At 68.1% G+C, this 21240-nt stretch overlaps 6 protein-coding genes across 6 annotated transcripts in view; 2 read left to right on the top strand and 4 right to left on the bottom strand.

Moving 5' to 3' along the window:
* Positions 1-4869: 4869 nt before the first annotated feature.
* Positions 4870-5154, top strand: EMIHUDRAFT_45633 (hypothetical protein; the record flags this gene model as incomplete). The annotated part of the gene is made up of 1 exon (XM_005789729.1): positions 4870-5154. A coding segment is annotated over one exon (285 nt), but the record flags the coding sequence as incomplete, so codon positions are not given.
* A 4432-nt stretch (positions 5155-9586) lies between these two features.
* Positions 9587-10639, bottom strand: EMIHUDRAFT_70490 (hypothetical protein; the record flags this gene model as incomplete). The annotated part of the gene is made up of 1 exon (XM_005789728.1): positions 9587-10639. The coding sequence occupies one exon, from the start codon at positions 10637-10639 to the stop codon at positions 9587-9589; it is 1053 nt and encodes a 350-aa protein (XP_005789785.1).
* Positions 10640-12184: 1545 nt separating this feature from the next.
* EMIHUDRAFT_109813 (hypothetical protein) lies at positions 12185-13158 on the bottom strand (the record flags this gene model as incomplete). Its single annotated transcript, XM_005789727.1, has 4 exons — positions 12185-12250; positions 12613-12695; positions 12848-12972; positions 13043-13158. The coding sequence occupies 4 exons, from the start codon at positions 13156-13158 to the stop codon at positions 12185-12187; spliced, it is 390 nt and encodes a 129-aa protein (XP_005789784.1).
* Positions 13159-14871: 1713 nt separating this feature from the next.
* EMIHUDRAFT_109812 (hypothetical protein) lies at positions 14872-15756 on the bottom strand (the record flags this gene model as incomplete). Its single annotated transcript, XM_005789726.1, has 1 exon — positions 14872-15756. One exon carries the CDS (start codon positions 15754-15756, stop codon positions 14872-14874), a length of 885 nt encoding a protein of 294 aa, XP_005789783.1.
* Positions 15757-16279: 523 nt separating this feature from the next.
* On the bottom strand, positions 16280-17016 carry EMIHUDRAFT_225493 (hypothetical protein; the record flags this gene model as incomplete). The annotated part of the gene is made up of 2 exons (XM_005789725.1): positions 16280-16466; positions 16661-17016. The coding sequence occupies 2 exons, from the start codon at positions 17014-17016 to the stop codon at positions 16280-16282; spliced, it is 543 nt and encodes a 180-aa protein (XP_005789782.1).
* A 2733-nt stretch (positions 17017-19749) lies between these two features.
* Positions 19750-21240, top strand: part of EMIHUDRAFT_454889 (hypothetical protein) — a gene marked incomplete at its 3' end in the record, with an annotated part of 2426 nt that continues 935 nt past the window's right edge. Inside the window, exons 1-4 of the mRNA XM_005789724.1 lie at positions 19750-20761; positions 20831-20860; positions 20930-21013; positions 21083-21144. Of these exons, the coding sequence (XP_005789781.1) occupies positions 19811-20761; positions 20831-20860; positions 20930-21013; positions 21083-21144 (1127 nt within the window). The 5' untranslated portion in view covers positions 19750-19810. The remainder of the gene's footprint in view (positions 20762-20830; positions 20861-20929; positions 21014-21082; positions 21145-21240) is intronic.

Below are 21240 nucleotides of genomic sequence, written 5' to 3'. Positions count from 1 at the left end.
TGCCGCGGCACCGCCCTCTTCCTCCGACGCCTCCACCGTCAGCTTCTCTCACTGGCTCGGCTCGGAGCTGCTCGACCACCCACCCGCTGCCATCCTCGGCGCTCTCCTCCCTTCCCTGCACTCGGCCGCCGCTCCCGTGCGCGCCGCGGGCTTCGACGCCGCCGCCGCGCTGCTGCGCAGCTCGCCCCCAGGGCAGCTTGTGCCACCGCTCGGCGCGGCGCTCGATTGCGCGCTCGCTCAGCTGCACGCTGCAGACGCCGCTTGCCGTGCCGCTGCCGCGGCTTTGCTCGTTGCCGCTGCTCCCGCGACGCTCGCCGCTTCGGTCCCGGCTGCGGCAAAGCCACGTGTGACGAGCAGCTCGTCCCTCTTGGCGGGCTCCGCCCTAGCCACCGCCACCGGCGCTGGCAAGGCGCTCGCAGCGCACTCGAAGAGGTCACTGGTCCAGCGATGGGCGCACGCCGCCGCTTCCTCCGACTCGACGCTGCCCGTCTTGTCGCCAGCCACGCTCGAGCTAGCGCTGCGCTCCCTCTCCGGCCGCGAGCCGCCGCAGGCCGCCGCCGCCGCCAGGCTCCTCTTCTGCTGCGCCGCTCGAAGGCCGGACCCGTCACCGCTGACCGGTCCGGCGATGGCGCTTGCCGTGACGCCGCCGGCACCACCGCCATTGGCTGTGCTCCGGCCGCTGCCTACACTCGGCAGCTGGTGCGCCGTGCTGGAATTAATTAATGTCGGAATCGTGCGCAACGCCGTTCTCGTGCGAGGCCGAGTTCGGAGCCCCCCCCCCCCCCTCCCCCCCCGCCCGCCCCGCCCCTGCTGCGACGGCAGGTGGCTCTCTCGCGACGCAGCCGCTGCACTCGTCGCCGCTCGCCTCCGCTCGCCTTTTGGTGGCCCCAAGGTGGCAGCCTTCCATCACCACCGCTTTGATGCCCTCCCTTTTTGCTGCTCCACGCCCACCGCCCGCCAAAGCACGGTAATGGCCGCACTCGACATCAACGCACCCCCGCCCGCAGGCAACCTTCGAGACGCTGGAGTCGCTCCTTGTCGACGCGCTCGCCGCTGCGGGCGCACCGCGGGAGCAGGGGGGCCGGACGAGCGAAGGCCCGCGCACCCTCCTCCACTTCCTCGAGAGCCTCGAGGCGGCAGTCTCCGGCGCCACCGAGGGCGGCTTCGGCCGCACCGCTCCGCCGCTCCGCTTCTTCGCCGACAACCGACGCGTCTGCGCAGAGTGGTTCGGCCGGATCCGAGGACGCCTTACGCGGCTGGCTGCGCGGCTGGACGAGCACCCGTCGGCGGCCCGCCACGCGTGGTGCCGACTGGGCGAGCTGCACTCATCGGCTGCACAGCTGCTTCCGCGCTCTCGCGGCGATGCGGCATCTTTTGAGGGGCCGGCGGGTAACGCGGCGCCGCCGCTCGGCGGGCGCGAACTGCGACAAGCGCAGTCGCTGCTGCGCGATGCAGAGCACACCTCGATGCTTCTCGCGGGCGCGTTGCTCTCCCTCGGCGCTTTTGACGCTCTCGAAGGCTTGCGCGCTTGGACGCGGCGCAAGCTCACGCCGCTCGTTGCTGCAGTTGCGGCGGCCGCCGCTGGTTCCAACGGGGCGGGCGCAGCACGCCCGGCGACGGCGGTGTGGGCCCCGTGGCTCGACGCAGCTTGCCTCGAGGGCCAGAGGCACCTGGAGGAGGCGGCCGCGGCCTTTGCGGCGTTGCTGGAGCCCGTGGAGTCGGCGCGTGGGCGGGCCACGTCGCAGACTCTCCTCGAGAGTCCCGCCGCAAAGTCGTTCTGTGCATTGCGGTCGTCCTCCTGCCTCGCGCAGCTGGCGGACTGGGGGGAGCTTGGCCAGTGGCAGCACGTCCTGGCGTCGTATCGGCACGCACAGCCACCGCCACCCGAGCCGCAGGCACAATCGCAAGCGCAGCCTTTCACCAATCACGTGCGCCCAACCACGCTCCTTGCGATGGCGAGGCTAGCGCAGTGGGGTGCAGGCGCGTTTGGCGCGGGCGGCAGCGGCGGCAACAGTGGCGGGCGCGACGAGAGCATCGGCGATTGGCAAGACTTGCCTACGCCCGCCGCGCTCTGCGGCCTCTGGCCTTGGATGGCCGACGAGACGCTCGCGTCGTGCGAGGCGCTGGCGGGGTGCAGTTCGGCTCCGGGCGGAGCCATCGACGCTGCTGCAGTCGCGGGTGCCACCAGCGCTCTGCGACTACACAGCGTGTCCGGCCCGAGCCACAGCGATACGGGCTGGGGGACGAGTCACGGCCCGAGCGTGCTGCCGGCCGCGCTGCAGCTCGCGACGCTTGATGCCCTCTCGCGCGACGGCGGCGGGCGGTCCGTTTGGCCGAGCTGCGACGCGGTCGCACGGCTGCTCGAGGGGCGCGCGCCGCTCTCTGGGTGGTGGCTGCGGCTTCTCTTTGCGGAGGAGCGCGCCCACAGTGCGGCGGGCGGCGCTGACATCCAGTGCCAGCGCCCGTGCCCGCACATGCTGCCTCTGCGGCTTGGGCTGGCTAAGCTCGCGCGCCGCCAGCGCAACTTCCGCTTGGCGCGGAGGCTACTGGATCGGTGCGTCCCCGGAGCTGCCGCCGCGGCCGCGCCGGTGCCGTTGCGTTGGGCGATCGAGCGGGCTGCATATGAGCAGGTCTTGCTGCTGCACGCCGAGGGGGACGTGCGTGGCGCGTGCGACGCGCTTTGGGAGCAGGCCCGCGCCGCTATCCGAGTGGGTGCGGGTGATCAAGCGAGCGGCGGCCTCGGCCTGACCCGTGCGAAAGTGCTGCTCAAGTTTGCGTCCTGGCTTCCAAGCGAGGGGCGCATGCTAGCGCCCGGCACGGCATCGCAGGTCTCGCGATGGGCGCGGGCCGCCCGGGAAGAGAGCGGGTCCGCTTCCGGCGCCGACGAGCCGGCCAACGAGAGGCACGGCACGGCCGCCGCTACGCTCGAGCAGCTCAGAGAGGCATGTCTCGGTGCCGCAGTGGCGTGCTGCCCACGCAACGCCACCGTGAAGCTCCGCTGGGCCAACTGGTGCCACCAAGCTGCCTTCTCCGCCGGCACGAGCGCCCCGGCTTCGGCCGTTCGCGTAGCTGCTGCGGCATCGTTCGACTACCTCGCCCTGGCGGCTGCTGACCGGTCGGTGGATGCGACCATAGTGGTGCCGCTGCGCCTCTTGCGCTTGCTCGTCCGGCATGGTTCGGAGGAGCTCGGCGAGGAGTTCCTCCGCGAGTTTGGCGAGCAGCTGGCCAGATCGCCGCCTCTTGCGTGGTCCGCAGTCGTGCCGCAGCTGCTCGCGCGGCTGCCGCACCCCGACCGGCGCGTGAGGCACCACGTGCAAGCGCTGCTGCTCGCCGTGGGCCGCGCTGCCCCCGAGACCCTCCTCTACCCGCTTCTCTCGCGACAGGCCGACGCCGCAGGCGAGGCCGACGGCGAGAAGGCGGAGGACGCGTCGCGGGCGGGGTGCGAGGAGGGAGGCGAGGGAGACGACGCCGTCGCGGAAGCGAGTCGAGCGACTCCGGCGGAGGCAGCCTCGCCTCCCTCAGCCTCTCCTCCCTTGGCGGACGATGCCGAGGTTGCGGGCGCAGCCGAGGCAGGGGTCGAGGCGGCGGCCACCGGTGCGTCCGGCCGCGCTGAACTGCTGTGGCTGCGGCGGGCGATGGGAGCAGCCTTCCCTGAGCTCGTCGCTCAGTTGGGGAGCTTCATCGGCGAGCTGCACCGGCTGACGCTTCTGTGGGAGGAGCGGCTACTGCCCGCGCTGCACGCGCTGCAGGCGGATGCCGAGGCGCGAGTCGCGAGGCTTCGCGACGAGGAGGCGCGCGTTGCCGCCAACGAGCACCTGTCGCCCGAGGACAAGGGCCGCCTCCTCGCCGAGCGGTCCGCCGTCATCATGGCGCCGGTGCGCACGGACCTCGCCGCGCTGCTCCGCACCGTCAGCGGGCGTGCCGCCACGCCGCACGAGGCCGCCTTCCAGCGCGGACCGGGCCGTTCACTCCGCGACGCGGTGGCGGCTTTCGGCGACGCCATCCGGCGCGGCGAGTACGCCACCAGCTGGGCGCCGCTCGCCGCGGCGCAGCGGGAGATCGCCGCGTTCGCCAAGCAGAGCGTGCCTCACTTGCCGCACCTCTCGCCACGGCTCGCCGACCTCTCGGGGAGCCGCATCCCGATGCCCGGCCTCGCGCCCGATTCCACCGGCCAGCAGCTGCCGGCCCCGGAAGGCGCTTCCCGCGACGGCGGCGGCGGCGGCGGCGGCGGCGGCGGCGGCGTGTGCATCGACAGGCTCGAGGGAGGCATCGTCGTGCTGCGGACGAAGACGCGGCCGAAGCGGTTCGGCTTGCGCGGCACAGACGGCAGCGCCTACAGCTACCTCCTCAAGGCTTCCGCCCCGGCCCCGCCCCGCATGCACGCGCAGGCGCCCGCACTCAGACTCTCCCATGCCCGCACAGGGCCGCGAGGACCTGCACCTCGACGCGCGCATCATGCAGCTCCTTCGCACTGTCAACGGCCTGCTGCGCGCAGACCGCGCCGTGCGCGCCGCCTCTCCGACCGGGCTGATGCACGGCTCGGCAGGGCTGCGCGCCCGGCACTACGCGGTGCTGCCTCTCAGCGAGCGCTCAGGCCTCATCCGGTGGGTGGAGGGCGTGACGCCGCTCTACTCGCTCTACGAGGCGCGGCTCTCGCACGCCGCCGCGCAGGCTGCGCCGCGCGAAGGCGGTCGGCCGCAGGCTGCGTCGCCGCCCGAGACGCCGCGGCCGGCCGACACCTTTTACGCCAAGCTGACACCGGCGCTGCACAAGGCTGGCGTCCCCGCCGGTGCGCCTCGCCGCGCGTGGCCGCACGGTGTGCTGCGCAGCGTGCTGCTCGAGCTGATGCGAGAGACGCCGCGCGACCTGATCGCTCACGAGCTGTGGGGCCGCGCGGCAAACGCTGCGGCCGGCTGGGCCTCCTCGCGCGCCTACGCCGCCTCTGCCGCGACCAACTCGATGGTTGGGTACGTGGTCGGCCTCGGCGACCGGCACCTCGACAACGTCTTGCTCGACCTCTCCTCGGGCGAGCTGCTGCACATCGACTACAACGTGTGCTTCGAGAAGGGCTTGCGGCTCAAGGTCGCCGAGACGGTGCCGTTCCGGATGACTCCCGCCATGGTCAGCGCGCTCGGTCCGTGGGGGGTCGACGGCCCGCTCTGCCGGCCCGCTTTGCTGCCTACCGGCTACTCTGGCGTCGTCACTCGGGCAATTTGGCCCTAGGCCCCTTCACGTCGGCGTGCGTGGCGGTGCTGCGCGTGCTGCGCTCCGCGCGCGAGCCGATCCTCGCGCTCCTCGAGGCGTTCGTGTACGAGCCTCTCGCCGAGTGGGGCGCCGACCGGCTGCTGCACGAGCAGCGGCGCGAGGCGGAGGTGTCGGTCTCGCTCACGCTCGCCGCTTCGCGCGTCGACGAGCTGGTCGCACCGCTCGCCCACTGGCGCGTCGGTGCAGCCCTACACCGCGCGAACCCCGCGCCTTTCTCACTCCGGCTCGCTGTCCCACAGGCGCGCCGAGCTCAGCCCCGCCGTCGGCCGCCTCACGACGGCAATCGGCCCCTTGCTGGACGCGAACGACTCGCGCGGACCGGCCGAGGCGAGGCGGGCGGCCCTCTCGGCTGACGCCGAGGCCGCGGCCGCGGAGCACGCGCGCTGCAGCGAGGAGGCCGCCGCGACCGCAGTGGAGCTCGACGAAGCGAGCGCTGCGCTCGGGGCTGCGGCGTCGGCGGCAGCGGTTAGCGCTGCAGAGGTGCACGCCGCGCTCGACGTGTGCGCCGCGCAGCATGCTGCGGCGAGCCGTGCAGTGGAGGCGGTGCGCTGTGGCGCCATCGTCGAGGCGGAGGCGCGCTTCGCCGCCTCCGCTGCCGCCGCCGCTTCTTCCGTGGGGGGCAGCAGCGCGCTGCTGGCGGAGCTGACCGCGCCGATGCCGGGTGCAACGGAGCACGCTCACGCGGCGCTGGGGCAGGCTGCCGCGGCGCTCCCTCGGCTTGTTGAGCTGGAGGAAGCGACAGCAACGGCTGAGGCGGCGGCTATATCGGCGGGGCAGCAATTATGCGCCGTGCTAGCTGAGTACGCCGAGGCAACCAAGCCGCTGCCGGCGGGTCACGCCGACGCTAGCGTCGCGGGCACGTGGACGCTGTTGCTAAGGAGCGCGCTCTCGTCGCCCCAAGCCTCCGCCGATGCGCTCGGGACGGCGAGGGGCTTGGGTGGGTTCACTCACGGCGGCGAGGGGACTGGCTTGGCAAGGCGCGCCATCCAAGGGCGCAAGAGCGAGATTCGCCAGATGGAGCTGGAGCTTTCGCTGGCGTCTGGTCACGCTGCCGCCCGTGAAGCTTCCCTCGCCGAGGAGGGCAAGGAGGGCGAGGCGCTCGTGCGGTTGCGAGCGAGGGTGGAGGAGCACGGCGATGGGGCGCTGGCGCGTGCCGTCCGCTTGCACGTTGTGGCGTGCGCGCGCGCGATGGAGGCGGCGGCGGACGACGACGACGACGACGACGATGATGCCGACGCCGCCGCCGCCGCCGCCGACGACGAGTGCATCTCCTTCGAGCCTGAGGGGAGATTGCTCCGGTGTCGAGGGATGGTCGCCGCCACCATGCGCGCACGCAGCTGCTCGCTCGCTCTGCGGGCGTGCGCCGTGGAGCGCGGCCTGCCTGCGCTGCGCGGCCTCGGCGGAGGCACGGAGGCGGAGGCTCTTGTGCTCGAGCTCTGCGAGCGAGCCATCGCCGACAGCCAGTCTGCTCTGCGCGACGTCGCCGCTGCTGCGCTCCCCAGCCTCTCCGCGTCCTTGAGTGCGGGATCCGCAGCACCCGACCCGATGGCGGCGGAGGCGGAGGCGATTGCGGTCAGCGCGCTCGCAGTGGAGGCGCGGCAGCTCAGCTCGGCGTGGGAGGCGCTGAGGAGCCGGCACGCCGAGCAGCGCGCGAGCGAGATCGACTCCGAGGCGGCGGCGGCGGCGGCGGCGGCGGCGCTCGACGCCATTGCCGCGCGTGAAGCCGAGGCGCAGGCTGGCGGCGGTCTTGGGTGGGAGGAGGCGGACGAGGCTGCGGCCGAGGCGCAGCGGTGGAGCGAGGTTGCAGCGGCGGCACGCGCCACATGGGATGGGCGGGCCGCTGCCGCCGAGGCGCTTGACGAAGAGGGGCAGGCTCTCAGCGATAGCGCAGCCGCGCTGCGCGCGAGGGTGGACGCCGCGCTTGCTTCAGCGGAGCGCGCTGCCGCCGCCGGGGGCCCTCCGGGGCTGCAGCCCGTTCCGGCCGCGTCGGCGCTACGCGACAGCGCCTGCAACATGCTGCGAGCCATGCGTCGGCCGATGGCGGCGCTCCGCAGCACTGCCGCGGCGCTGGATGAGGCGTGTGAGTCGTGCGCGGCCGAGCGCGAGGGAGGGTTGCCTCGCGGGTGGCTGCTGTCCGAGGCGCTGTGCAGTGAGGTCCAGCTCATGGGCGATGCCCTCGCCACGCTGGGGGCGGCGGCCGGTGCCGGCGGAGTCGAGGACGACTTGCCGCTCGCGCTGACGTCCGCCTTCACGGGACGACTCAGCCGCTTTCTCGCCCGGGCTGTCGGCGCAGCAGCTGCGCTCGCTTGCGACGGCCTCCTCGCGACGGACATGAGCGAAAGCGCCGGTGCCAGTGCTGCTGATGCCAGCGCCGCTGCCGATGCGGCTGTCGGCGAGGCCCTCGACGAGTTCTGCGACGCGCGGCATTCTGTGGCGAGCGTGGCGGCCACCGCCGCCTCTTTCGCAGCCGCTGCCTCGCGCCTGCAGCTGCAGCTCACGCAGCGACGCCAGTTGATCTACCGGCTGCGCTGGCTGCACCCTGGCGCGAGCGACGAGGGCGACGGAGCTGGTGATGGCCACTTCCCGCGCAAGGGGGTGCTCTCCTTGCTGAGACACCGCGTGACAACGGCCTCCGAGGCCGGCGAGGCCCTGGAGCGCTCGCGGCAGCGCCGAGCCCCCGCTTTTGACCACCTGCGCGCTTGGGTCGGCGTGGCAATCCCCGACGCTGCCGGCGCGATCGGGGGTGTGAGCGCGTCTTCGCTGGAGCAGCTGATGGTGCGTCGCGCGCAGCTGCAGGCGGTGGAGGCGGAGAAGGCTGCGGACGACACTCGCGTCGCCGGCAGCATCGACCTCCTCTCGCTTCTCCGCTCTCTGGCGGAGGCGCTGCTGCGCCTCGAGGACACGCGCGAGGCGGGCGCGGGCGGCGAGGCGGCAGCAGTCGCCGCCGCAAACACAGCACTCCTGTCGAGGCATGCTGAGGCGGCGTCGAAAGACACGCGCCTCCGCATGGCCGTCGACGAGCTGCGCAACCGGCGCGATGCGCTCCTTCTGAACGGCACCCGCTGCGCGGCTACCGCCTCTCACTTGCGCGCCGAGGCGGGCGACCTTGCGATGGCGCTTGGCGCGATGGCGGAGGCCGACGGCGCCGCGGTGAGCGCCGCCGCCGAGGCGTCTGTCGCGGCCGAGCGGCTGCTTGCCGAGGGTGACGCGCTCGGCGCGCAGCTCGTCGAGCTGCACGGTGCGTTCGCGCGGCTGCCTGCGGCGGCGGCGGGCGGCGTCGCCCACGTGTTGGAGCTGGCGCGCGGGCTGCACGAGGGCTGGCGCGCCGTCGACGAGCGGGCGAAGTTTCTCAGCGGCCGCTTGCTGCCGCACATCCTTCACGAGCGGGGCGGCCGACAGCAAGCCGAGACCGCGATCGGCGCCTTCCTGCAGGCGGCGACTCCGGCGGGGGGGGATGGGCGCGGCGGCGTCGGCGACGCGGCCGACCGGCGCCGCTCCGAAGCGTCGCCAGAGGCCGCGCGCGACGTGGAGTCGTTCCTTGCGACGCTGCTCGATGCGGCGGCCGATGTCGGGCCTCGGCTCGAGCGTCTCGGCACCGCTTGTGCTGCCGCGGCTGGGGACGGGCCCGCAGGCTCGGAGTCCGCCGCGGGGGGAGCGGCGGAGCCGCCCGACGCCGCGGCTGACGATGTCTTTGAGGCGAGGCAGCGGAGGGGCGCCGCTCCCGAGGACGCCACGGAGGGCCCGGGCCGCGCTGTCGGCGGCAAGCAGCCGAAGAATCCGCACGCGCTCGCCATGTTGCGGCGCGTCAAGTGCAAGCTCGAGGGGCGCGACCGGTGGCCTGGGCGCGAGCGAGAGTCGCGGCAGAGCGTGGCGGAGCAGGTGGACTCGCTCATTCGGCAGGCGACCAGTCTCGACCAGCTCGCTCTGCTGTACGAAGGGTGGGCGCCGTGGGTTTAGTCGAGCGAGCCGGGGCGCGTCTCTCGCTGGCCGTGGCCCGCCCCCGTGAGCGTGACCCGCCCCCACCGCATGGTTGCACACACATCGGCCATTATGCGCGCGCCGTTCTTTATGGATGATCGGCCTCACTTCTGCCCCTTCTCTCTCATTGACCTTCTACGTTATTTTGGGTGTACTGTGAGAGTCGAGACAAGAAACGGTACACTCGTCAGGACTCCTTTGAACGAGAGCGCCGCCGTGGCGTGCGTCGGCGCTCGGCGGGCATCACGCATACCAGTGTACTTGGCGGCGATGCCGCAGGCCCGCGGCAAGGGGCCACAGCGAGGGGCCGTGTCCCCCCCCCCCCCCCCCCCACGCGCGCGCCTCACGACGAGGTGTCCATGGCCGCCTCTGACGCCGCGCCGGAGCTCTTGTTGAAGATGTTGTCCTTGAGGATCTGCTGCATCATCCCCTGCACGTGCTCTCGCGAGAGCTTGGAGGCGCCCTTGACCAGCTTCTTGAGCTGCGTCTCGTCCTTGCCCTTGGGCGCCCGCTCCGCCATCCCGAGGTAGCTGCCGCCGCGCCCAAAGTGAGCAATCTGGCCGTCCGCCTGCTCCACCTTGTCCGCGAGGTCCTTGAGCTGGTCGGTCATGTAGCCGGCGTTGGCGAGGATGGGCGAGGAGGAGAGGGTCGCGACCCAGTACTTGTTCCACAGCGTGTTGAGCAGCGCCGTGTCGGACGCCGACTTGAAGAAGGAGATCTCGAGCTGGTAGTACTGGTCCTGGTGCGCGCCAAAGTCCTCAATCTTGGCGAGCGGCACCGACTCGAACTCGTCACGCGCGCCTTCGGGCGGCTTGTAGCCCTGCGGGTAGGTGCGGAAGGCGCCGATCTCCACCCTGCCCGTCGAAGCGGTACGGGTCGGGTCGATGACGACGGCGAGCCACGGCTCCTGGAACTGCTGGTTGAGCATCTGCGTGTTGACGTCGATGCCCGAGAGCCAGCAGCCGTAGCCGGGGTGCGAGTGGTACCAGCCGATCACGTTCTCGGCGCGCCCCGCCTCGCGAGCCAGCGACTGGAACTCGACCATGTACTCGTAAGCGTCCGCCATCGCATTGACCCGCGTCTCTGTCGCCTCCACCGGCAGCGCAAACGCGTCGAGCACAATGAGGGTCGGGCCGCGCGGGTCGTCGAGGTCGATCTTGCCCTGCATCAGCCCCATCACCTCGATGGTGCCGCCCCCGCGCGCGTGCATCACCATCTTTATGAGCGCGAGCGCCGAGATGCGCACGTTCTTGAAGTAGCGCGGGTCGCGCGTCCACGGCTTGGCGGAGAGCCACTTTTGCTGCTGCGGATTGTCGTACGTGTAGACCGCATCCACCGCCCGAATGTCGTTCTCAAGCTCGAAGCGCGCCTGAGCGCTCGATGCTCCCGCAGCCATGCCCGCAAAATGGCGGGGCGGCCAGCTTGGCAGAACGCGAAAAAGAATTTTCTGGCGCATTAGTCGCATAGGAAGAGGCGGACCACACTTCTCCCCTAAAATCCCTGTGTGGTGGCGGCGTACCATCCTCCCATCCCTCCCTTGCTGTCTGTTTCTTTCTTTCTTTAGGAAGAGGCGGACGCCCAAGGGTGGGCGACGGCTAGCGCATCACACCCCTCTCCTTAAAATCCCTGTGTGGTGGCGGCGTACCATCCTCCCATCCCTCCCTTAGGTTGTCTGTTTTCTTTCTTTCTTTAAGGAAGAGGCGGACGCCCAAGGGTGGGCGACGGCTAGCGCATCACACCCCTCTCCTTAAAATCCCTGTGTGGTGGCGGCGTGCCGTCCTCCCATCCCTCCCTTCCCTTGTCTGTTTTCTTTCTTTCTCTTTGGGCACGGGACTGGCGCGCACTGGCACTAACACAGGTACACCGAAAAATAATTGTGGCGGTGTCGGCATGCCGGCCGTGTGATAAGGTACGGGGTGTGGAGGGTGAGTTGAACAGGGGTTGTGCGCCAAGCCCTCCTGCTCGGCTCCAGCCGGTAGACAAGTCTTGTCATCAACAGAGTAGATGGATCTGACCTCGGGGCCCATGTGACCAAGCGCTGGTAGCGTGGTTTGACCTCTCACCCATGGTCTCACAGTGTGCCGGCAGTCGCCGAGCAGTGTCGCTCACACAAGCCGCAGCACAAGTGACTGAGGGCCAGTGAGGGCGAGCCCATCGCTGTCACAGCTGTGACAGCCGCACAGTAGGCTGTGTCAGCTGTGCAGAGTGTGTGAGCAGCAGAGGAGCTGCTCTCCAGGCTTCTGTCGCAAAGAGCTGCATGCCACCGAAAGCGCTGTCGAGGTTCGCCGAGCGCGGCGCAGGTTGGAGGAAGCCGTCACCGACGAGCGCGTTGGACTTTTCACTCCGGACAAAGACGGGTACACGCACACAAGCCGCGGTCGTGTACCCGTCTTAGCGGCGAGGCGCGGGACCGTCTGTGGCGAAGTGGGTCGCGTCCTCCGATTTTGTTGAACCCAGCATCCACACGCTTTACGCACTCCAATTTTCCAAGTGCAGGTCTCTCACAACACTGCTCACACTGCGCTCTGCGCACTGGGCACGGGACTGGCGCGCACTGGCACTAACACTCACTTGCGACTTGGACAAAGAAAAGGACTTTCAGAGACGACGGCGACAGTCAGATGGCAACACTGGCCCTCTCTCTTCACAAAAAACGCGCGCAAGCAAGAAACGCTAGCCGGCGACTGGGCCATAGGGCCAATCGCCACTACCATGGTCCACTGCCTCGAGTACACAAGTATATAAACGTATCAGAGACGTCGGCGGCGTTACTGGCGTCGTGTCGGCGCGCGGGGCGGTCTCTCTCTACCACAGCATGTATGTACTTGACTGCGCGCGGCTACCGCCGTCTCCTCGGTGGTCGCCGGGACCGTCCGGCGGAGAAGGCGCCTCCCCTTGGGGAGGCGGGCTAGCCGCGGGCGACAGGCCGAGCCGACCGCGGTCAGAGGAGCCCGAGGCTGCTTGGTGCGCCGTGGGGCTGGCCGAGGTCGAGCAGCAGCACGCGCGCCTGCCGCGTGGGGGAGGGGGGGGGGGGGGAGCGCAGTGGCGTGGCAGCACCGCAGAGGCGAGCGCTGAAGCGTTCTGCGGCGTGCTGGGCCCCGAGGCGTGTGCGGCACGCCGTCGAGCAGCAGCCGCTCCCGCCCACGTGCATGGCGCCCGCGCGCGACTGGGGCGGCGCGGCGCGTCCGCCGGCTCGCTGGTCCGACTTGACGACGGTCAGGCCTGCACGGCCGAGGGGAGACGCGCCCATTCACCAAGGCACCATCAAAGGAAGCCACCACCCAGAGCAGGCTGCTCTCTGTCTAAGCACGGGCTGTGGGGCGCTCTCTCGCATCCCTCCGGACCGGAGCAGCAGCAGCAGCAGCCCACCGGTGGCGCGGCGGAGGCGGGCCGGTCGGGCGAGACGAGCAGCGTGAGCGACGAGCAGCAAAAGTACGGCGGGCACAAGCTACCTGCTCGCGGTGGCACGCGCGTCAGTGGACTCGGGATCCGGAAACGCGGCCTGCAAATGCGCGCACGCCGCATTGCGATCCGATGACGAATTCCGCGCCGTGCGGATGGTCAGGCTGCAGCATCTCGCGCGTGTCGACCGTTAGCGTCGCACAGCAACCCGAGACGTGGAGCCAGTCGGGGAGCAAGACGCGGCCTCCAATATGCCTCTTGACGCCGCAGCCTCCAACACGCATCGGCAAAGGGCGTGAATAGTCGTCGCGACCACCAAAGGCGTGCCTACGATCAAAAGCGCTCGCGCGAGTGCATCGTGCGCTCGGTGTGATCAGAGAGCTGCGAAGCAGCGCACTGGTTGACGGCCGGCGCCGCTGCCGCTGGTGAGACAGGGGGTGGCGGGTAGACGGGCGTTCCGAGCGGCACAGGCCCCGTGTCGGCCACAGGTGTCCCATAGGCGACGTCGGGCATTGGGGGCTGCGCGACACGCTGCGATTGGCAGTGGGAAACCAAGGGCGCCAAAGAATCGTATGGAGCGACCGTCAGGCGACGCTCGGCTGGCGAATAAAAGAGCGAATCAGGGAGAACCGGAGCCCCGGGAAGTCGGGCAGTGGAACCCTGGGACGGGATGCTGAGTGAGGACCTGTGTACGTGCGTGGTGTACAGCGTCGTGTCTACTAGCTCCGTGTAGAGGGGGCGTTCTGAAGTTAAGGGGAAACCCGGTACACGGAACCAACCCTCGGAGACCAGTGTTTACTTTACGGCCCTTTCCCTGCGAACGCGCACCCCCGGGGCTAGGGCTCTCTAGCCCGTAACCCGACACCGATCATCCGGCCCGCTGGGTGCGCTTCTTAGCTCCCTGGCCCTGGATGTGAGGTTGATAACTGCACTCCAAGTGCTCCAAGTATGGGCGTGAAGGTCGCTGAGAGAATTGTCTGCCCTCGTCGAGTGCGTGTCGCCAACCAAGGCGGGACGCACTCAGGGACAGTGCCGGCGGGACGCGGCTCGAGAGGCGGCTCCCGCGGAGGCACGGCTGGCACCTATGGCGCGGGGCTCGTCTTCGGAAAGACCAGGATCGCTCTACTGGCAAAGTTCTGGCTGACACGCGTGCCCGGTCGAGCCTTCGGCGGGCGCGCTGCGGTCGCACGCCTACCCAAGTCATATGCCGCGGCGTGCGATCTAGATTCAGCACACGCGCCTCTGCTCGCAACCACTCATCCAATGAACTGTCGTCACCCATGAGTGCGAGTTAGGGCTAGCGGCTGGCCAATAGCCTGTGAGGAGGGCGTCCATAGACACCTCACAAGACCCCACACACGGTCTCGTCCGTGCCTTGCGGCCGGCGACGAGATTGCTAGAGGCGGAGCAAACCTGCTCTAGTCTCATCACACGTTCGCCCCTGTCGCCTGTCTGTGTTGTTGTGCTGTTGTTTGTCTCTTGGCACCTTGGAGTGCTGGGGGGGGCGACAGGGGGGACGTGGCCTGAGTGATGTGTACGCCCACTCAGGATGTGTGGCAGCCCGCTGGCTGTGTGTCTTGTGAGCTTGTTTGTGTCTGTGTGTCGCTCGTGCGTGTCGTCATCATCTGTCTTGCGTCCACCCATACCGCGTTGGTGTCCAGTCCGAGCCTGACTGTTCTTCACCTTACTACATACATACATAGAATTGTGCTGCGGGCGTGCCGTCCTCCCATCCCTCCCTGGTTCTCTGTCTTCTTTCATTCTTTTTGCTGCGAGAATTGGCGCGAACCTGCGAAGAGAGATACGAAGAGGTAGACGCCCGAGGGTGGGCGACGGCTAGCGCATCACACACCCCTCTCCTTACAATCCCTGTGTGGTGGCGGCGTGCGTCCTCCTCCCATCGTTGAATTGTCTGTTTTCTTTCTTCGATTCCGCATGGTACTCTCTCTCACACAACACTAGGCACGGGACCACTGGCGCGCACTGACACTAACACAGGACAAAGAGAAAACAAGTGCCCGCCTACTTCTTTGTAGACAAACCGTGCTTTTAGCGTTTTGACCCAAATCGGCCGAACTTTTATAGGATACCCTCAGTGCTCAGACTATGGTTGACACCACGCGAGTCACACGCCGGCCGCGCACATACATCAGACGCTCGCAACGTGTGCTGTTTATTTTTTGCCTATATCCCGCCTTCATACAGGCTTCTTTTCACAGGCACATCTCAAGATACACAGGCTGCGGCCGTAATTCGCGGCTTTGCTGTGTGGGGCAGCCCGTGCAGCTCCGACACCCGGCCGTGGGATGTCTTGACCCACCGTGAGGTGTGTCTGTCGACGCTGGCTGTCGAGTAGTATCCCTGCCGGGCGAGTCGCGACTCCTCGTCAAAGCAGCTGCCAGGCACTAGCCGAAAGTCGAGCGATACTCTCGTGAGTCGCGAGCGGTTCGGCACCGTGAAGTGAACGCTTCGTCGGCCGTCAAAGAGCGTCGGCCGCCGGATCGGCCGAAAGTCGCTCGTCCCGACCGACTGCTCCACCCACAGCGCGGAAACCTCCCGGACCTCGGTGAGAGGCAGCCAGACGTTGAGGCTACCGGGCTCCAGGCCGTACATGCCGTCCAGGTGTGGTCGGATCGTGGCGACCGACGACGAAGGCGTCTGCACGCGCAGCGTCGGGAAGGTTGCGTAGTGCAGTCGCTCAAGGCCGGGCGAACGGTTCGCAACGAAGGGTGCGATTGTCTCACAGATGAGCCGGTCATAGGCCCCTTGCAGCAGCGCCGCCTGCGCTGCGTCGGCGAGCGGTGCGCACAGTCTTCGCTTGGAGCTCATGACGCGATCGTGCGCCCGCCTTGCTGGGGAGAAGCCGTCGATGGCGCGGTGGAGCTGCTCGAGCGGCGCGTCCGGAGGCAGGCCGAGTACCTCTGCCAACAGCGCACCCAGCCGCCTCGCCTCTGCGTGCACGCTCTCGGGCAGCAGCTCGAGGTGGCGAGCCAAACTGGTGGTGAGCGGTGGATCAGACCGGAGGAGCTCCTGCTGCATCCGCTGCGCCTCGTGGAGCTGCCGGACAAACTTTGGGTTCGAGGCGACTGACGGCGGCAGCAAGACGCGCATGCGGCGGTGATTTCTTCCCCCTTTGCAAAGAGAGAGAAAAAATGACCGAGCGCGAAATAGCCTTGGTCCTGTAAGCTGTATGCCCTGGGGTTGCCCAGAGGCAGAGCTCGACGACGCTCCAACACAAGAGCACACAATAGAGCACAATATACTACCCGACCACTTGCACTTCTCAGACTACAGACACACGACAACCGACACACTTCTCTCTTCTCTCTCTCAACATACCTAAAAACTTCTCTCTCACCGTGCAGCAGGCGTGCACACGCAGGCATCAGGCTGCACCTGCAGGCTGCTCCAGGCTGCGCCGGGGGCGAGCAAAACACGGAGCTAGCATTGTTTGCTTGAGCAAAGGGCAAAAAAAAGCGGCACAGTACTCTATGATAACCCCTAACCCGGGGAAAGGGCGCGAAAGGTTGCAAGTCGCATCGCACTCCAACCCGGTGCCGACTGCGAGCCTCTCACTTTAATCAACGCCACGACACCTCGAGTCCTCCGCACAACAGTCGGGGGCGGCTCCGACTCACGCGGCGGGTTTGAAGGCGGCGATGAACTGGAGTATCCGCTGCACGTTCGCCTCGAGCGCCTCGAGCGTGTCCGAGGAGAGCTCGAGCACGATCTCCTCCGCGTACGACTCGCGCGCCTCATCGAGGATCACCTGCATGATCTCGGCCTCCACATTCTCGGTCAGCTTCTTCTGCGAGTAGTTTCTGCGGCGGGGGTTAGAGGGGTCAGCCTGCCAGGCTCGGCCAGCCCGGCGCCGCCCGTCACGGCGGCTCGGCCTCAGTCCGCTGAACACGACTCGTCATGCGTCTCCGAGTATCACTAAGCTTTGGGATCATCGCTGGCCGAGACGCGCAGGGTGCGCGCGTATGGGGTGCCTAGGGTCTCTACCCTCGCCCACGCTCGCCTGCTCTGCAGCCGCGAGTAGAGCACGCTGTTGTCGGTGCGAAGCACAACGACGAGGTCAAACCACCGCTCGGGGAAGAGGTCCGCGCCGTGGAAGTCGACGATGACGCCGCCGGCCTCCATGCCCTCCTCCAGCTCGTCGAGGATCCGGTCCTCGTCGAGCACGTGGCACTCGTACTCGGCGTCCCAGCCCGTGTGCAGCTGCTTCTCCCTCACGAGCGCGCCGACCTCGACGTGCCGCATCGACGGCGCGCCCTGCACGACGTACTGCGCGGTGGTGCTCTTGCCCGTCCCGGGCGTGCCGACGATGAGGATGTTGGGCAGCTTACGAGAGGAGGAAGGGGAGGACATATCGTGGGGCTAACGAGGCAGTGAAGCTGTGAAGCGCTCCCCAGTAGGTACGAGGCGTGCAGCGCAAGCCACCAGTTTCTTTTTTCGGACGAGCTAGCTATCTTCTTTTTTGCTTGGCGGCCCTCACTCCGAGGAGGTAGGGTAGTGGGTCGGGTTCCCCCCTCTCTTCACGCCGGAATCACAGCATAAAAAGAAATCACGAAGAGAACCCTCCCCAAGTGGTGGGTGATCTGGGTGGGTGATCTGGTGTGCTTGTACAATAGGGCCTGAGTGCTGAGAGTGGCCTGCCATAACTGTCACAGGAAGGACTGTGGTTGCAGGAGAGTACCAACCTTCACTCTTCAGTGCGGGAGCCGATGAGCGATGTGGATCATGCAATTCGAAGCCGAAGCTACAGTGGGTTGCGGGCATTAAGAAAACGTGGCATTAAGAAACCCTACCAAGCGATTTCCGCAAAAATCTAAGAAACCACGGCGCGCCGCAGGCGCGGCCCCGAGAAAAGGCCAGATACGAGTGTGAACGGGAGCCCCAGCTGCAGCTCAAAATTTCTCTTCGCCTGCGGCGCGCGCACTTGTCACTTTTCAAGTCTGCGGTGTTCTGAGTGGAGTGGATGGAGGCGTGTGTGCGTCTTCCCGTCACATCCAGAGAGCCGACTCGGCGGCAGACTCTGGCATCGCCCTCGCGGACCGCAGCTTACCTCTCACCTACTCGAGTAAAACTCCTTCCTTCGGTCGGGCCGGCTCTGGCTTGAGTGCCGGCCGGAGCTAAGAAACCACGGCGTGGGGTGGATGAGGGCTGTGGAAAGGCGTAGAACCGGCGGCGTGCCGCGCAATCCCCTGTTTTCTTAATGCCCGCAACCCACTGTAGGCAGGAAGGTAGGATAAACTAAACATCGGATCCAGCGATCCACGTACCACGACCGCCTGGAGCACACCCCGCGGACAACCACTGCAATCTCGAATCTGAGCAAGTTGGCCAACGAGTTGGCCTGCATATACTTTTCCGGCAAACAAAAAGGAAAACAGAGCGTCGTCCCCAGCACTTTGCGTTTCCGGAAATTTCCAGGGAACAGAGAGTTTTTGGAGCTCCATTCTGGCAACTCTCGAGTTTCCATGAGTCTGCGAGCTGGTCTGGGGCAAAATCTGAGGCAAAACCGAGGAGGGGGCACAACATACCGGGTATTACCCGGGGTTTTCCAGGTACCCGCAAAATACCCCCTCCGTCCCCACCCCCGCCCTCCCGCTCCCCGCCACCACCCTCCCCGCCCCCGCCGTCCCCACCCCCCTCTCCATCGGGTATTTTGCCGATTTGGCTGATTTTGTTTGGGCCCAAACCAACCAGCCTCACTCAGACTCGGCTCAGAGCCCGGAAAATTTGTGCTTTCCCCGGGAAAATAGAGGAAAAGAGGGCGCTGTAGAGAAAACAGGAAAGGAAAAGAGACGGGGTGCGAGAGGCAAACCTTATTCAGCCTTCCCTGGGACCCCGTGTTGCATGTCACTGTCATCAATGTGCGATTTCGGGGCCCGGGGTTGTGCGTTTACGTGAGGCGTGGGAGTGCCTCGCCCGGTCCCGCACTTGGAGCACTTGGAGTGCGGTCATCAGCCTCACATCCAGGGCCGGGGAGCTAAGAAGCGCACCCAGCGGGCCGGATGATCGGGATCGGGTTGCGGGCAAGAGAGCCCTAGCCCCGGGGGTGCGCGTTCGCAGGGAAAGGGCCTTAAAGTAAACACGGGTCCCCGAGGGTTAGCTCTGCGCTCCGGGTTTCCCCTAGCAGCGGAACGCCCCCTCTACTCGGGGCTAGTAGACACCAGACTCTAGCACGACAACACACCCATTCCTCACTGACTGCACCGCTCGGAACTCCCCCCGCTCCGCGCACGGTCTCCTCACCCCCCCTCCGAGGGGGGCCCTCCCTCCCCTCGGTCCTCCCTCCTGTTCGCCTTCCGATGGTTACGCGATGACCGTGGGGCCCGACCTCCCCTCCTAGCCTTCTTTGGCCGCGGCCCCGCCACCGTTTCGTCCTCTCTGCCTGATCCCGCTGACTCCGCCTCCGGCGACCCCGCTCCCGACCCCCTGGGCGAGGATGCCTGATCCCGCTGACTCCGCCTCCGGCGACCCCGCTCCCGACCCCCTGGGCGAGGACGGTGGCATTGGGTCACTCCCGCTTCCACCTCCGGGAGGTCGAGCCCGCTCTCCCTCTGGTCGGCGAGTCGTGCCCGCACCCGCGGCCTCTCTATCGTCCTTGGCTCGCCCCCCCCTTCCGCCGGCTCCTCTTCAGGCTCGGGGAGGCGTGGCCCTCCCTGCCGAAGGTCGCGGTGATCCGGCTGCCACTGACTGCAACGGACGGGCCTTTCCCTCCCCCGGTGAGTGAGCTCGCACGTCCCGACTCTACTCGCAGAGGTCGCGCCAGCCCATCTCTCGCCTCCTCCGACAGCTGACCCCAAGCCCCCCCCGGGGCCCTCCGGCCTCGGCCCCCCGGCTCGTCGGCGGGACCGTTATCGTATTGCGGCAACTCCCCTCCCCAGCCGCTTTTCGCGTTATTCTCCGCTCGCTCTCGCCCGGCGCGCGCCCCGCCCCGGCCCGTGTCCTCCGCTCCTGCTCCCGCCACTCCTCTCGCGCCGCGCGCGCGAATCGGCAGCGGCCGCGCGGCTCATGCGCCACTTCACGCGCCCACTCTCGCGCCGCGCTGCCGCGCGCCCGCCGCCGCTCACCGCACCGGCACCGCCGCCTGCAGGCGTGCTCGCGTCCGCTGCTGCTGCGCCGGTGTGGGGGCGAGTCCCGCTGTGGGGGCGCCATGTCCACCTACTCCCGGCCGCAAGTCCCGGCCGGCTCGTGCGGCGCCATCTCGCTGCGGCTGGCGGGCCGCGACCTGCTCAAGCCGATCAGCAAGATGGACCAGGCGTTTTACTTTCTGCAGCCGGTCGACGTCGTCGCGCTGCGCATCCCCGACTACCCCACCATCGTCCGCGAGCCCATGGACCTCGGCACGATCGAGAAGAAGCTTGACGCGAGCAGCTATGCGACGACGGAGGAGTTTGTGGCCGACGTCAAGCTCGTCTGGTACAACGCGCGGCTGTACAACCCGGTCGGCTCGGTGGTGCACGAGGCGGCCAGGGCGCTCGAGAAGGCCTTCGACGACCGGCTCGAGGCCCTGGTCGGCTCGTGCGACCGGCCCGCGCCTCCCGCGCCGGACTCTGACGCGGCGGACGGCGTGCCCGCCTCAAAGCTGCGGCCCCTCCTGCGCAGCCTGCAGTCGCACGCGCGCTCGAAGCCGTTCCGCGTGCCGGTGGACTACGTGGCGCTCAACCTGCCGCACTACCCGACCATCATCACGCAGCCGATGGACCTCGCCACCGTCTCCTCCAACCTCGAGCGGGGCCGGTACGGCACGGTCGCCGACCTGAGGCGCGACATCGACCTCATCTGGCAGAACGCGATCGACTTCAACGGGCCGACGTCGTGGATCGGGGCGGACGCGTCGACCCTCCGGGAGCACACCAAGCGAAAGTTCAGCCAGTCCGGTTTCGCAGACACCGCCGCCATCGCCCTCGACGCCGCCGCGCCGCCGCCGGCCGCGCCCGCGCGAAAGCGCGCGCCGGCGCCGCCCGCCGCCGCGCGGCCGGCGGGGCGGTCGGGCGCGGCGGGCGGGGCGAGCGCTGCGGCGGGTGCGGTGGAGGCGGACAGCTTCGAGATGACCCTCGGCCAGTGCCGCTCGCTGCTGCGCCCCTTTCTGCAGATGCCTCAGGCCGCGGCGATTCTCCTCTCGACTCATAGTCGGATGGTGCGCGGTAATGAGTGACGAATGGTGCCACAGGCGCGTGACTTCCTCGCGCCCGTCGACCCGGTGGCGGCACACCGCCCGAAGGAGGGACGATGGGTGGCAGATGGTGAGGACAGCCCACTCCTCTCGCAGGTTGCGCTCAACATCCCCGACTACCCGACGGTGATCACCCACCCGATGGACCTCGGCACCGTCGAGCAGCGCCTCGACCGCAAGGACGACACACGCGCGGGAGAGGGGACAGGTCCAAGACACGTCCGTGACAGGTCCGAGACATGTCCGTAGGAGTACACCGACGCGGGAGGCTTCGTCCGCGACATGCGCCTCGTCTGGAGCAACGCAATCACGTGCGCCCCCCCCCCCCCCCTATTGTATTAAATCTATGCCATATACCTCCAATTCTTATATTCTCCTTTTCCACAATCCATCGAAAATCTGTCTTG

Source organism: Emiliania huxleyi (genome assembly GCF_000372725.1).
Source record: "Emiliania huxleyi CCMP1516 chromosome Unknown EMIHUscaffold_125, whole genome shotgun sequence".
Classification (NCBI taxonomy): domain Eukaryota; phylum Haptophyta; order Isochrysidales; family Noelaerhabdaceae; genus Emiliania; species Emiliania huxleyi.
This window is presented reverse-complemented; position numbering and strand designations above follow the sequence as displayed.